The sequence below is a fragment of the Patagioenas fasciata genome, chromosome 2 (assembly GCF_037038585.1).
Source record: "Patagioenas fasciata isolate bPatFas1 chromosome 2, bPatFas1.hap1, whole genome shotgun sequence".
NCBI classification, from domain to species: domain Eukaryota; kingdom Metazoa; phylum Chordata; class Aves; order Columbiformes; family Columbidae; genus Patagioenas; species Patagioenas fasciata.
Window position 1 is genome coordinate 42,513,230 of NC_092521.1, and position 14,755 is coordinate 42,527,984.

Sequence of the window (14,755 nt, forward strand, 5' to 3'; positions counted from 1 at the left end):
GCCGCCGCTCTGGCTGCTGGGTCGGGGCGCTGCGCCGCGGCCTGGCTGCGCTCCTGCCCGCAGAGCTCGGCGGTGGCCCCGGCCGCGTACCCAGGGGAGGGCGGGTGAAGGGAAGCGGGTCTGCTCCGAGGGCTCCAGCTCCCCTCGCGCCGCGCCGGGCCCCGCTCGGGCAGCCGCAGCCATGACCACGGAGGACGAGATCATCCGCATCGCCAAGAAGATGGACAAGATGGTGCAGAAGAAGAACGCGGTGAGCGGGGGCGGGACGGGACGGGTTGGGAGGCGGCTTGGCGGCGCGGAGCCTCCGCGGGCCCCGGGCCGACCCCGCGCTCCGTCTTCCCAGCGGGGCCGGGCCCTTCCCCCTTCCCGCCGCGCAGCGCCGGGGGCCCTTCCCCCGCTGACGGTTCTTCCCCCGCTGCCCGGCAGCCTTGGCACCTTCCCCGCCGCGGGAGGACGTGGAGCTGCCGGCTGGCGCGGCCCGCCCGCTGCGAGGGGCCTCGCCCCGTCCTCCGGCCCTCCTTCCCCGGCGGGTTGGCTACCCGCCGCCTCCCCCCGCTGCAGCGCGGCTGCGAACGCGGCGCTCTCGACCGGGAAGAGGTTCTTACCGCGGGCACCCGCCCTGGCTCCGATCGGCGTTTCCCTCCCTCTGCCCATTCATTAAAATCCCAATATTGGTCTCGCTCGAGTGTGGAGTGGGACGGGCAGTCATCCCGGGGAGAACTCCTGCCGAGGTGGTCCCTTTACCTGGATTGTTTTTGCTTTCAAGCGTGAAAGCTGCAGTTTTATTTTGGTTGTACAAACTTAAATGTGAAAGAACCGTAATCCTACCGCGGCAGGGCAGCAAGAGCTGTGTGGGTAAAGTGCTGAAGCAGATGGGGGGCTGAAACAAAGAATGAATGTCACTTTAACTGGTTTTATCAAGTTAAGGAGTAATTTCTGCCTCAGAATGGTGGTAGAATTCAGTTAGCTTAGTTCAAGTGTTGTTCTCATGTATGCATTTGATATAGGATTTACTTAGGTGTCATATAATGTCTGTACTATTTCTAGAGATTACACATAAAATAGCATACAAGTAAATTATAGGCTCCACTTATTGCTTCTTTATCAGGTGGGCATATTGTTCTTTTCTTTCAACTTGTATGTTTGTGCTTGCTGCTCTTCCTACAAACTATTGGTTTAGTACATAAAGTTAAAATGTTTCTATATGTTATGATAGTGCATTGAGCGCTTTATATTAGTGATAGTTTGGAACTGAGCTGGGTGGAATTTCAGTTTATAGAAGTTTTAATAGGTGCAGCAATGTTTTTTTTTTTTTTTTTGGTGCTGTTTAAGATAATCGAAATTATAAATAACACTTTTTAATAAGATTTGCATATTTGTAGAAATACTGATTGCGTTACAGCAATTAAATTTGTTTGGTTCAGAATCCAAACAAATTCGTGCAAGTGCACACAGGCCAGGCTTTGTTGTGTTTCAAAGCCCTTGATGTTGCATAGTATTACATGGCTTAGATCTGATACATTTGAACCCTGCAATGATACAGCGTGGGAAGAAATTTTTACAACAAATGTTTACTCACTTGAATATTTTTTTCTGATTTGTCCCCTGCCTCATTCTTTATATTTCTGTTACCAGTGCTTTTTCAGGACAAAATAATTCAGTCTTGCTTTCTCAGCTTTAAAATTGGAGTAGTGGTTCTTCCCTATGAGGTGGTGAAAACTTACCAGCTATGAAATATTTCAATATTGTGGCAATAAGAATGATAAAGTGTAGTTAATTCATTTTTTTTGCATGAACTTCTGACAGTAGAAAGAAAATGGCAACTCCTAGGTAACATGAGAACAAGTGTTGTGGCTGGGGAGCATCGCTGCAGAGATCTCAGAGATGCTCCTGGTGACCACAGTGTGTTTCTCAGTGATCTGGGAGGCTCGGGAATTTGGATGTAATTCCTAGCAGCAGCTGCGGGCGTGTATTCATGCTTTAGTGCATATAACTTTGCTAACTTTCAGAGGTCTGTGGAGCAGTGTGGTGTATTTGCTGGGCTCAGTGTAGGTCTGATGTGACCACACAGAGCTGTGCTGGGTTGCAGCCAGCGCCTGGGTCTCCGTCTTCAGCCCTGTCGCAGGAGCCAGAGCAGCACCACCAGCAGTTGTGCTTTTGTACTTGTTTTTTCCAGCTTGTTACCGCACACAAGTGGCTTTGGTTTTGTTTTGTTGGTGTCTCAAAACGCTTTTAACTCTGAGGACCTAGGCTGCCTCTACAGCCAGTAGTTGAGATCTGACAGTTTATCCAAAGCATGTGTGTGTCCCATGATAAAAAGTCTTACTTGTATGGTAGGAGAGGGGAAGTACAGGAGATTTGTCTGTTTTTTTTTTTTCACTAGTCTTTGTTGTTTATAAGATGTGATCTCTTATTTTATCCTTCCCTACAGTTAAAATGCTAACTTTAGAAAAATTATTAAGATAATTTCTATGAAGATATACTTCATTGTCTCACAAAGATGAAGCTCAGTTGAAAAATGCATTCCAATAGAAGTACCCGCTCGGTAATCATGCTCGGACAACCTCTTGTATTCCTTTCTCCATTTTTACTCAACAGCTGTTTGGTGTATGTCTTTGAACAAGAATGTTCTGATGAAACCAATCAATAAAGTAGAAAAACAAAAAGCTTTGATACCTTTTCACTCTGAAGTTGTGAAGAATCAGATGGCAAGAGATGCTTAATCTCTTATACAAAAGGTGATGGCGTGGCTTGTGGCAAAGTGCTGTTTGCCATTTCTTTTGATGAATTGCAAAGGGAATTAAAGCAGACACCCTTCCTGAGTCACACTCTTGGTGATTTGCATTGACTAAGTATTTAATTGTAGCTGTGCAGATTTCACAACTATTTTAGTGAGGTGATATATGCAGTTCTTTAATTTTGAACGACAAAATGATAATTGCAATATTGCATTTAATACACTACGATATATGTAGTTGTGCCTTTACTTCAAATATTTGTTTGAAATAGATTTCATAATAACTGTGATTGGGTTAAAATGTATGTAGTTCCTTCCTATAGTTTGTAAGTACACTTTTCTTTCATTAAGTTGCTGTAATGAATAGGTATAAAAAATAAGGTTGTACCATGGATTAGAATAATTGAGAATGGTTGAGTAAGTTTAGAGAAGAGAATGTAAAATTGTTCCTGTTATTAAATGTTTGCTGCTTTAAATAGAACAGAACTATAACTGCATAGCTCTGCTGCCTTCAGAAATGTACTCCATTTTCTATCGCCTCAAGTGTAGCTTTAAAATATGAGTATAGAACATCGTTCTGGTGTTATGATCTGATCAACAGAGAAGCTGAGAAGAATAATCTAAATCTGTATGAAACTGACTTCTGTTATTTCCAGTAACAAGGTAAACTGGAAGCCAACCAGCCAGATGGAATGGGGCATTGCCTTTCATTTTCTATACAATTATATAACTGCCATTAAAAGTAGATTTAGAATAATGTTCTTAATGGTTCATGGTTTTTTAAACAGAGAAGTCTTATATAAGAAAAGCAGGAATCATAAAATATCTCAAGTTGGAAGGGATCCATAAGGATCATTGAGTCCAACTCCCTGCTCCTTCAGGACTACCTAAAACGAAGCCACATGACTAAGAGCATTGTCCAAATGCTCCTTAAACTTTGACAGGCTTGGTGCTGTGACCACTTTGCTGGGGAACCTGTTCCATTGACCGACCGACCACCCTCTCAGTGAAGAACCTTTTTCCGATGTCCAACCTGAACTTCCCCTGATGCAGCTTCATCCCATTTCCTCGTGTCCTGTTACTGGTCACCAGAGAGAGGGAGTCAGCACCTCCCCGTCCACTGCCCCCCTAAGCTATAGACTGGGGTAAGGTGTCACCCTCAAGCCTTCTCCTCTCCAAGATAGACAGACGCAGTGAATTATAGTTTTACTGTGCAGCTTTCAGTCTGGCTTTGAGGAAAAGAGACCATTTGACTTGATGATAAGAAAAGTGGTTATGAAAAACTGTTTAGTTGCTGTGAGTTTAAACTCAATTTAAATTTAATTTTAAAACATCTAATTCTTGGTACACCTAATATAATTGTTTAGAAAAGAGTGAAGGATTATAAAACATCAGTGCATTAGAAACCTGTGCAGTTTTTGTTTGTTTTCTCACTAGTGGCATGGTTTGTTAACCTCCTATGGATCATGTTGCTAGTTTTGGAAGGTATAAAAGACTGGGAATATTGAAGTTAGTTTTGCATGTACAATTCAAAAGGGATTTTACAGAGGCAAAGAAATTTTGACTAGACTGTATTTCTGAGATGAGGTGTAGAGAGTGCTACTTAGCATTAGGGTATCATTATTACGCTGATATTGCAGACTACAATAACCTGTGTTTATTTTGAAATCACGTACTGTGTACAGTTTCCTAATAACTTAATTGGTTTGGAGATAAGTATTATTGGATTATAGTTTTTGAAAATGGCACACTGACTTTCATCATTCACTTGGTTTCAGTTAAAGAAAATTTTCTTGAATTTTATTTTGTTTTGTAGCAGAGCAGAGAATTAATTTGGTTTACTTGGACCTATGTTTTTACAGAAGAAACTGCACTGATGGCTGTTTAGCGAAAGAAATGGTTTAGTTTGCTAACTCAATTTAGCACATGAAAACAGCGAGACATTTCCCAGTCTTGCGTCATCGCTGCTAAAATTCTGTAGTTCGAAATGGAGAAGTTTTGTATATTGTGAATAAAAGTTTAACAGTTTTATCTACAATGGCAAAATAGTAAAAGTTCGGTTTTTAAAGTCAGTTGGATTTCTGTAGATGGTATATAGAGAAATGTTTGGTTTTAGAGGCTTGTTTGCTGTCAGATGTTTTTAAAATCAGGTTGTAGCAGACATTTGAGAGTGTCTGAAGCTGTGTGTGTTTGTTTCTGACACAGAAGTTCCACTTTCATCTCAGCTTCTTGCTGGTTATTTTGTTTGTGCTATCTTTAGTGGTTAAATTGTAGGCCTGCAGATGCAGCAGGAGATTACGAGAGTTTCCTTGCAACAAGTATCATATTAGAAGCTGGTCAGGGAGAATTTAAAAATAAAGCCAAGCAAAATGCATATTAAAGTAAACAAAATAGGATGAGTTGAAAGAGCAGTCAGGAAAGAGTAAGGAACCAAATTCCAATGCTCTGCAAAATGGAAATTTTGTGGGTTTGTTTTTCCAAACCTCACGAATTTAAAAAAGAAAAAAAAAAAAAGAGCGGGAAGGTGCAATGGGCTTAGGCAGGGTAGAGTGGCTGCTTCTGTGCACAGGCGGTTGCCTTCTGGCTGTTCGTAGCTCACAGGTTCAGAACCATGTGCACTTGAATAACAGCAAAATCATCTCAGTCTCTAGGAAGCTGCTATATTGTGACGATCTGTGTGCACAGTAAGAAGCAGATGGTGTAGAGCTTTGCTTAAACAGGGTGGTAGATCAGCACGGACGTACAAGTTAAATTATGAAACTCATATTCATTTTTTTTTTTTTTTAAGTAAGGCCTGCATTGTCAAGGAATGAATTATTAGTCAGAGTAGCTGTGTATAGAATGTATTAATGCCTAAGACTACAATCTCTGAAAATAACTCATCTATCTAGAAAGTTGCTGCTTACACAGTATTAGTTTGTACCTTTGCTTATGGACTTAGCAAGAGGAAAAGTAAAAAAAGTAAAACTCACCATAGCTGAATAGTGAACAAGTGCATTAGCTCAGATGTTATAGCACAATAGGATGGGCTCTGGCTTCTAGTTTGGAACATGTTGGTGCTTGACCAGTCTGGTAGAGGCTGGAGAGTGTTGTCTGCACTAATCTATGCAACCTAACCTATGTATTTCATTGAATCTCATTTGAATTTAGTAGTCAAAAAATAAGACTTGAAAGCAAATCTTGCTCAGCGTTTTTTATTTGGACACTCAGAAAGTTGTCTTTTTCTGTTGGGGAAACTATAGCCATGTCTAATAAAATAGACCTGTCTAATCACAGTTTTTAAACCAGTCAGCTTTTCTGGCTTTACCATACCACTGCAAATACAGTTAAGAGTGTTAGCTGTAACTGTTTTATGTATATATATATATATATATATATATATAGTTATATGTGCATTTATACATGCTTTATTGATGGACTATGCAGAGCTTCTCAACTTCAAGTTCTTGAACTCAAACAGGTGAGGTTGTTCTGAACTGAAAATTGCTGTTATTGTCTGGCTTGTTTCTGATGCTGTTAAGTGAAGTACCCTTGAGACTGTTTTCTTGAGGATGTGTGTTGGTTAAGTAGTAATTGACAGAATACTTTAATTGGCATTTGAATTATATGAAATAAACTTCTCTAGTCTTTGAGTGAATACTTTTATTTCTGAGTTAATGCCTGTTAATGCTTAGAGTTTGTGGAGCAGAACATTCCTTGTCCTAGTGTTGTTCTGTGGATAAATTGGGAACTCATGGTTTGAATCCAGCCTGGAACTTTGAAGGCAGATAAGTGTATGTTGTTGATATTAAAGTACCCAATTGCCACTAAATTGACTTTTTTCTTTTTTTTCCTTTATTTTTTGCAGGCTGGCGCTCTCGATTTATTGAAGGAGCTTAAGAATATTCCCATGACCCTTGAGTTGTTACAGGTATGATTTTCTTATTGTTGTTGTGTTGCAAATACTAACACCATGATAATGAAAGTGAAACCATCAAATTTGGAAGAAGGTTGCACTAATGAAGTAGATTCCTATGTAGGGAAGCATTGGTGTTATTACAGGATAACTAGTCTTATTTCACACTGATTAGGGCACTTAAGTGTTTTCTCCCAGTAGCAAGCTTTCTGTTTAAGTTGAAAGCAGTGAATTTTGTTATGGACAAAGGGAAATTGCTGCTTATAAACTTAACTTACATATAATCTTAGGTTGTTTCTAACACAATGTGATGTGCTTCCTTCCTTCTGAAGGAGAATGCACCTGATTAGAGCTGATACCTTATTTTCTCATGTAGTTAGTTCTGGTTTTGGATTGTGAGGAGAAGCATAACTCATATGTTCAGGCAAGTTGTATTTGACCTTTCCCCTCTGCCCCCTTAACTCTGAGTAGTGTATTTCCTAAGGTAATTATACTACTACTGTTCTTCCTCCTCTTTTGCTCTCCTTGGGCAGGAGTGATGGTGTGGTGCAACCTCTCTCACTTGCATGCATACTCTCTCTAATTTTGCTTATATCTGCATCTCTAATGTAGCATTTATATATTATTTATAAATTCTTTAAAAAAGTATCTCAGTGAACTCTGTTTGCATGTCAGGTTTCAGAGTTTGTAAAGTAATTCATCAAGGCACAACTTTTGTTCCAAAATAACTAGATATTTCCTATCTCTGTGAAAATTTTCAAATGGCAGAGGTAAATGTAAGACCTGATTTGCCGTGGTAGCCAATTCAATTGGAAGAGACTGAAAAAGTGACTTTTTTCTAAGTGACAATTAATGGTCACAGATACAGAATTATCTATAAAGTTCAAATTTTAAGTGGCAGTAGCAGTGTCACTCTTGACATATGCATCCTATATATTTGCAGAATGTACTTAGTACGTTTTTACTAGTACTATTTGTGACAGAAAATAGCAATTTGAAAGTGTCACCTAAATGCATGAATGGCATGGCTGATATGACGCTGCAACCTTTTCCTCTCCCCTATGTCCATCCTCCTTCCTTAAAAACGAAACAAAATCCAACTGAAACAAACAAACAAAAAACCACAACACACAAAACAACAAAACCAATAGAACCCCTCTGTTAGCCTGATTCTTTGGAGTTTCTTTGTGCAGGTCGTAATACAAAATACTTGTGTAATAATGTTTTTTGCCTTTGGAAGGAAAAATCTCTCTGCAAGTGCTCCAGAAATTCTGTAAATGCTGCTGTGCAAAGCTTCTGCTTAGTGAGAAGAGCAAGACTAGAAGGAGAAGGTTTATACAGAACAGCAGAACAACTTTGTCCTTGAACCGTGAGGATCGGAAGAATGTACAAGTAGATAACTTATTATTTTTTTTAGTTGCAATGAAAACCTTAGTAATGTTATTGACAGAGGAGGACTCTTAATCTTGCTAAGTACAAACACACTCAACTTTTGTGTGACCCTGACTTAATTTTTATAGGGTTGCATATTAATCCTGTCCACTTTTCTGTCCTACTTGGAAGAAGCTTATTTATTCCTATTCATATGACAGGTACTTGTTTTTAGAGTGAAATGATATTTACAGTAAATGATTAGTTTTAATCTGTATAGAGGCAGGCACTGTTGTAAAGGAGCTTTCTCTGTGTTACAATAGGTCTAAAGGGGTCAGGTATTTTAACCTACTCTTGTGTAATAGATTGACTGTAGCTTAGTTTAAAAGTTTTTCTTAAGTATCCATTACCCTATTCAAAACAGTTGTTCTGCATAAGATGGCATTTAGCAATATGTTTAGACTCAAATTTACATTATTTTTGTTGGGAGTTTTATAAATATGTGAAATCTGCCGGAAATTTTCTATATTAGTCTCTCAAATTTGCTAAGCAAGAGCTGAAATGCAAAGTAATCACACGCATTGCTCTGGTAGCAGATCGTTGGTGTGGTGATGTCAAAGAGGGTGATGATCATGAGAAGGTGGGGGAACTTGCTTCCTCGGTTTAGACTGAGATGTCTGTTGATGTGTTTGAACTGGTGAGACACAGGACACAACTGAAAAGCATACTTCCACACCCATTTTTAAGCGGTTTTGAAACTGACTGCACTGAGAAAAGCACTGCTAGCTGATGTGGTCGTTTAATTATTCCTGTGTAATAAAAGGAGTGATGATTTTTCCTGTAACATGATTGTCGCTTCCATGTGAGTTGGCAAAGTCCTCCGAACAGTTTACAGGTATGTGGTGCAGGAAGGTGCACATTAGTAGTCTGGACTCGTGCTTGTGTCTTTCTTGCTTTATTTTTGTCACAGAAAGTTTAAGTGGTTACAGGCAATAATACAACTGTGTCATATCTAACAAGTTTTATGTAAGCAAGCTGATACTTGCTCAGCTGGGCAGGGAGCCAGGAGCCTTCCTCACACGTGATTTATCCGGTGGTCAGAATTGCAAATCTGTTTAGCAGCCGCACAGTATTAAAGGCATCATGGTCCTAGTGCTAACTGTGAGTAGTGTGCAGCCAAATGGTGAGTAAGACAGACGGTCTTTATTTTAACAAACAGGTTTTACTGGAAGTTACTCGTCTGCAGAACTAGGTTGTGATGTATGGTCCTTGTTATTGACTTCTTGCCAGCTCACTGGTGAGCCGGGGAGACCCAGGAACCTGGAGGTGGTAAATGTGCAGGGGTCAATCTGGCTCTCATTTGGTCCAGGTGCTCACCAATTCTCTGTCCTCATACTCTTACAATTTAAAGTAGGTAACACCTCTCCTTACTTCGGTGGTTTATTTTCTTCTCCAACTATGTTTCTTATATTTTCTCATTCGTTCTGGTTTAGAGGAGAGTGGCTGCCACTATAAGCTTTGTTTTGGGTTCAGTTGTAAGTTACTTAGGCCAGCTATAGCTGGTACCAGCTAAAGGCTGCTTGGCCTACAACAGGAATGCTTTGGGGGTGAAAACAGCTGGTTTGTGCTGTCTCTAAGCCTCTTTACTCTCAGAAAGCACATGAAAAGTGCTCTAGAATTTGAAGTGGGGAAGAATGATCCGCTAAAAATGAGTTTTGGATAGGGTGAGAAAACTCTTCATATGCCTGTACACTTATAAACTGGCACAGAGATAAAGCAGTTCCACAGGTTACACTGCGCTAGACAAAAATACCAGAGTTTTCCACTTTTAGAATGGCTCTCACACAAACAACTCCATAGGCTGGAAGACTGAGGAAACTTCAGATGCTGATAGCTGGTTTGTCATTAAAGCACAGTCATTTAGAGAATATAATAACACTGATCTTTTGTGATTACCTGAGTCAATTTGCAGGCAAATAAACTGGTAGATCATTCCTTCTCCTCTCTTTAGGACAGGCCAGATCAAAGCAAAAAGAATAAGCTGTTTATCTACTGCCTTAACAAAGCCAGTGGTTTAGACAACTACCATAACATGTTTCTCCTGTGTGATAAGACGAATAAATTAATTTAGCCAATTAATTATGAGTTTTACTTGCCTAAGTAAGTCTATTAGTTGGTGTCTTTCCTTTTTGCAGCTGAGAGTAGGCTGTGGTTGTGCCCAGTTATCTGTGGAGGGTTGTTGGGGTTTTTTTTAGATACTTTTTCTCATTCAGGTATGATAGGTGTTTTATGGAGTTCCAAGCACATGTTATTCTTTATTGTCTGAACATAGTGTCCAGAGTATATGTTTAACATGTCAAGAGCATTGGCCAATACTGTTAGTCAGAGTGAGCGGAGTCCATCTTGAAACACTTTAGTTAACAGGTGAGTAACCATCTGTTTTCTTTAATTCAAAATACGTGTTTAGAGCTGATGTTCAGAACTGAGGTTATTTGATGTGTTTTCTTTGCTGAAATAGCTACTGAATATTTCAGTACATTTCCACTCGTTTAGCACATCCACAGTGCCCCAAAAAGTGTTGTGTGGGTTGTAAGGAGTAATTTACAGCAACAAATCCTTTCCATTTTTAGTGAGCCACAAAGATTTAAATTTTCCTTTAACAGAGAAGGAAATTTATGATGAACTGCTGAAAAAGTAAGTAGAATAATTTATATTTAGTGATTCCTGTAGATACTAAATGCAAGGAAACCGAGCATCTTCAGAACAATTAAAAATATTTATCAATCAAAATATGATATGATAATAAAATACTGACTTGTATTGTTAAAGACTTTTCTTATCTCATGAAACTAGAAGTGTGAAAACGTTCTACTTGTTAGATTAACATGTTAGTCAGAAGTCTTCTAAAATGAAACTTTTGTGGCTGTTGAGCTTGATTTGTGTCCTCATCGTCTGAGTCTTAAAAGGACTGAATTGTAAATTAATCTCTTCACTCCGTAGGTGGCAGTAGTGCCAAAGGTTTAAAGCCTGTCACTATCCTGGCCTTTTCAGAGGGACAGGCTGGTCTTGCTGTTCCTTTCTAAAAGCAGAGCCCTCTGGGATTAAGATTTTGAAGAACTTCAGTATTGCCAAAATGATGAAGAATCTAAAACATATCCCTCCCAACTGATATTCCAGCTTCTTTGACAGCCACTAAATGGCAATTCTGAAGAGTATGAAGTCACTGAAGCAGTTGGCAAGCCAAAATCACGCCAAAATGTAAATAGAGTCATTGCTTCAGAGAAAAATAAGGTTTTGAGGCAAGCAACTTTGCTAAAAACTTATGTAACATTAAGATGTACATATGATTTTTACATAGCTGGATGTTTTGAATGTTATGCTTAGTTTAGGTAGATCGTTTGGGAGCAGAAAGTCTTCTGATTGACTCCCCTTAACTCTCCGGCCCCACCACCCCGCCCTGGGCCCCAAACTTCTGTGATGGAAACAAATGGTAATACTGTTGCATTTGTTTTTAGAATGTTCATGTTGTTAATATAAGTTCTGTAAAGGCTTGGAGCATTTCATCCTGTTATTCTTAAAAAAAAACTCAAAAAAACCCCACGCAAAACAAAAAAGTAAACCACCCATGAAACCAAAAGCAAAGAGAAAAGATACTTTAAAAAAACTGTCAATACAACTTTATATATGCTTATTAAATTATCTTCATGTCACCTTTTATAGTGTGTATTTTTATTTCTGTTGCAGTCTACCAGAATTGGAATGTCAGTGAATGCGATACGCAAGCAAAGCACAGATGAAGAAGTTACATCTTTAGCAAAATCTCTTATCAAGTCTTGGAAGAAACTGTTAGGTATGGCGACTCGAGCTTTTTTTTTTTCCCTGCTCTTGCATGTTTTAACTGTATACAGTCTTGGTGCAAATCCTTGACCACTACCTTGCTTTAGATACATTTGTGTTCCTGTGTAGGTATTGAAATTTTGTGCACTGATGTAGTTCGTTTTTTTTTTACCCTTGGACTATCACCAGTGTGTTACTGTGAAAGTGTATTCAGAGAAAAAGTGAATATATTCTTATTGGGGCTGGCAGGCAGTAGGAAGTCAGCTTCTGTAACATGACTCATTTCTGAAGTCTGGTTGCCTGCTGCTGAGCCAGTGACTGTACTGCAGTACCAAGCACTAACGAACCTGTTGTTGACTATTTCCTTTGTCAAATATAACAGGTACTCTGGAGAACTTGTGCAAAATCTCATATGAGAGGGTGGAGGCTTTGAAGTTTGGTTATAAAGTGATTTGTGAAGAGGAAAAAAAAAAAAAATGGTAAAAAAGTTGGCGTTAAAAATCTGTTAGAACTTAAAGGTAGTGAGAAATAGAGCCGCACTTTGTAAAACCTTCAGAGTTTTAAACAGCATACTAATTAGTGAGTTTATATTTTTTGTTTAATTGCCTTTAGATCAATGAATGCAGTTAATGAAACCTTTCTCTTAGCTGTTTTTTTGTAGTACTTAATGTATTTGAAAATGCTCGGATCTCAAACTGTCCAGGTATTTTTGTTCATACACTCTGCTGTACTGTATTACTTTGTATCCAGGTTTAGGTAAACTAAGATTTAGGAGGCTTGAAATTTTGAAATAGAAAACAGTTTACGTTATTTTCCACTGATTTAAATATTTATGGTTCTGTCTAGAAAAATATGCTAAATACCCAGGAGGTGTTAAAATCTCCTGCCATTTGAAGTCAGCCTCATTTTTATCAGTTGTAAAGTATTTTATCAGATACTTTATTACTCTCTTGTAAATGGTTTAGAAATTACTTTGTATCCATTTCACAGTATAGGTATGTCGAAATGGACGATTTGTGACAGCAAGAAGCAATAACCTCTACAACAGACATTTTTTAAAACCTACCTTTAGAAGATTAGATAATAGTAATTAGGTTAGTTTTAGTAATTAAACTTAGATAATACTAGATATTCTGATAAAAGACTTTTAAAATAATGATAATGACTTTTATTATAAATTAAATGCATACTTTAGAAAGGATCTGATTAGAGTTCACTGGCAGATAGTGAAAATTATGTACTTTTTATGTCTAAATTTTCACTTAGAATACAGTGGGACTTCAAGTTCTATCCAATGCATGAAAGTGGTAAGATACGTAAGTGGAGAAGTGGACTTGCATATTAATTTGAATTACTCTAAATATTTCTAAAAGCAGCAGCTGGATTGAGTGACCCAGCTCTCAAGGTATTAATTTAAGTTTAAAAAAAATAAAGGCCCTGTCAAAGTGTGGGGGGGTTTGTTTGGTTGCTTTTTTTTTAATTCTCTAAAGCTCAAATTTTTTGATACTGCAACTTAGTGTAGGCAGCAAAGTAGAGGAAATACTCTTGTATTTCCCACAGAGTTCTCAGCTTTTGGGAGTGCTCTTGGGAGGGGCAGGGGGACTGACCCTTCTGGGCATTGCTGTCCTTCAAGCAAGGGAATTGCTGTTTATTTGTTGAGACAGTAAAAGTAGTCTTTTGTCTCCTTTTTTTTTTTTTTTTTAACACAATATCTTACGTTAGTCAAACTTGTCTTAGTATCTTGTTACTGACTCATCTTTGTGTTTGAACACTGTGAAACACAGGGTGTGTTACTGCTGCCCAGGGAGCAGAGGCTTTTGGTGCTGTAGGAGTCTGGAATGAGCCTGTGGTGCCAGCAGGTCACAGTTTGGGTGCAGGATGCTGCTGCAAGGGGTGTTCCTGGCGCCCCTTCTGCACAAGGGCCTCCTTGGAGCTCCAGTGGCTCTCCAGGAGGCTGGAGCTGGGAACGGACCAGTTGGGAACCAATCCTTTTATTCATTTCTTCCAACTTAGATTTCAACTGTATCAGTTTCCTGATCCAGCCTGTTTGCAGTTACTGTTTCCTGCACAGGGATTGCGGCAGTAACATACAGCTGGGGAAAGGTGGACCTTCCCCTTTTGGTGGCTTGCCACATTCAGATTGTTTTAGGGCAGTTGGGAGACTACCGAAGGCTACTGACATCAGGTGAAGTCAAACATGAGGAACTGGAAAGTAAATAGCAAATATTTGACATTAATCAGAACTGAATACTTTCTTCTTGAGGAACTGGGTATATGACCTTTGTGTACACTCTGATTTTTGTTACAGGGCAGGTATTGAGTGTACATTATTGTGCCAGGTCTAGTACGGTTGTGGTTGTGCACTTATACAGTAAGATCAAATTATTCCTGAAAATATAGCACTGCTTGTAATCAAAACTTACGTAGCTAAATTTTCCTTGATCATAATGTAGACCTTATAGTAAAGCATAGTAGGGCAGATGTTTCACCTCTCATTTCACTGCTTAGTCATTCATTAGAATGTAAAATCTCACAACTGTGGAAGACAGGGTATCTGGGCTGGGTAAAGTATGGATGGGAGTCTTACAAAGTACTCTCTCTCTGTTTTATCTTTAGTTCTGACTTTCTCAGAAGAATACAAAATACCATATGCTTGAGAAATCAATTTTGATTATGCTGTTTATAGTGCATGTAAAATGGTATGGATCAAAGATGGAAGCAGACAGCTGTTGTACTCAGAGATCTGAAGTTTTTGTGAGTTTTTATCAAAGACATTTTGAATTTAGGCAAGAATCATTGACTATTCAGCCTGCATGTACTTTCGAAGTTGAAAGCTGTTGAAACTTACCTTTTAAGAATGCGTGAGACACGTGAGAAGAAGTCACAGTGAGATTGTGAATGACCAGATGCTGACG

At 39.1% G+C, this 14,755-nt stretch overlaps 1 protein-coding gene across 2 annotated transcripts in view; it reads left to right on the forward strand.

Annotated features, from left to right (window-relative positions):
* The window catches only part of TCEA1 (transcription elongation factor A1), a 28,909-nt gene continuing 14,154 nt past the window's right edge, over positions 1-14,755 (forward strand). For both annotated transcript variants that reach the window (XM_065832891.2, XM_065832892.2), the window contains exons 1-3: positions 1-250; positions 6,585-6,647; positions 11,748-11,853. In XM_065832891.2, coding sequence (XP_065688963.1) covers positions 182-250; positions 6,585-6,647; positions 11,748-11,853 — 238 coding nt within the window. In that variant the 5' untranslated portion in view covers positions 1-181. The remainder of the gene's footprint in view (positions 251-6,584; positions 6,648-11,747; positions 11,854-14,755) is intronic.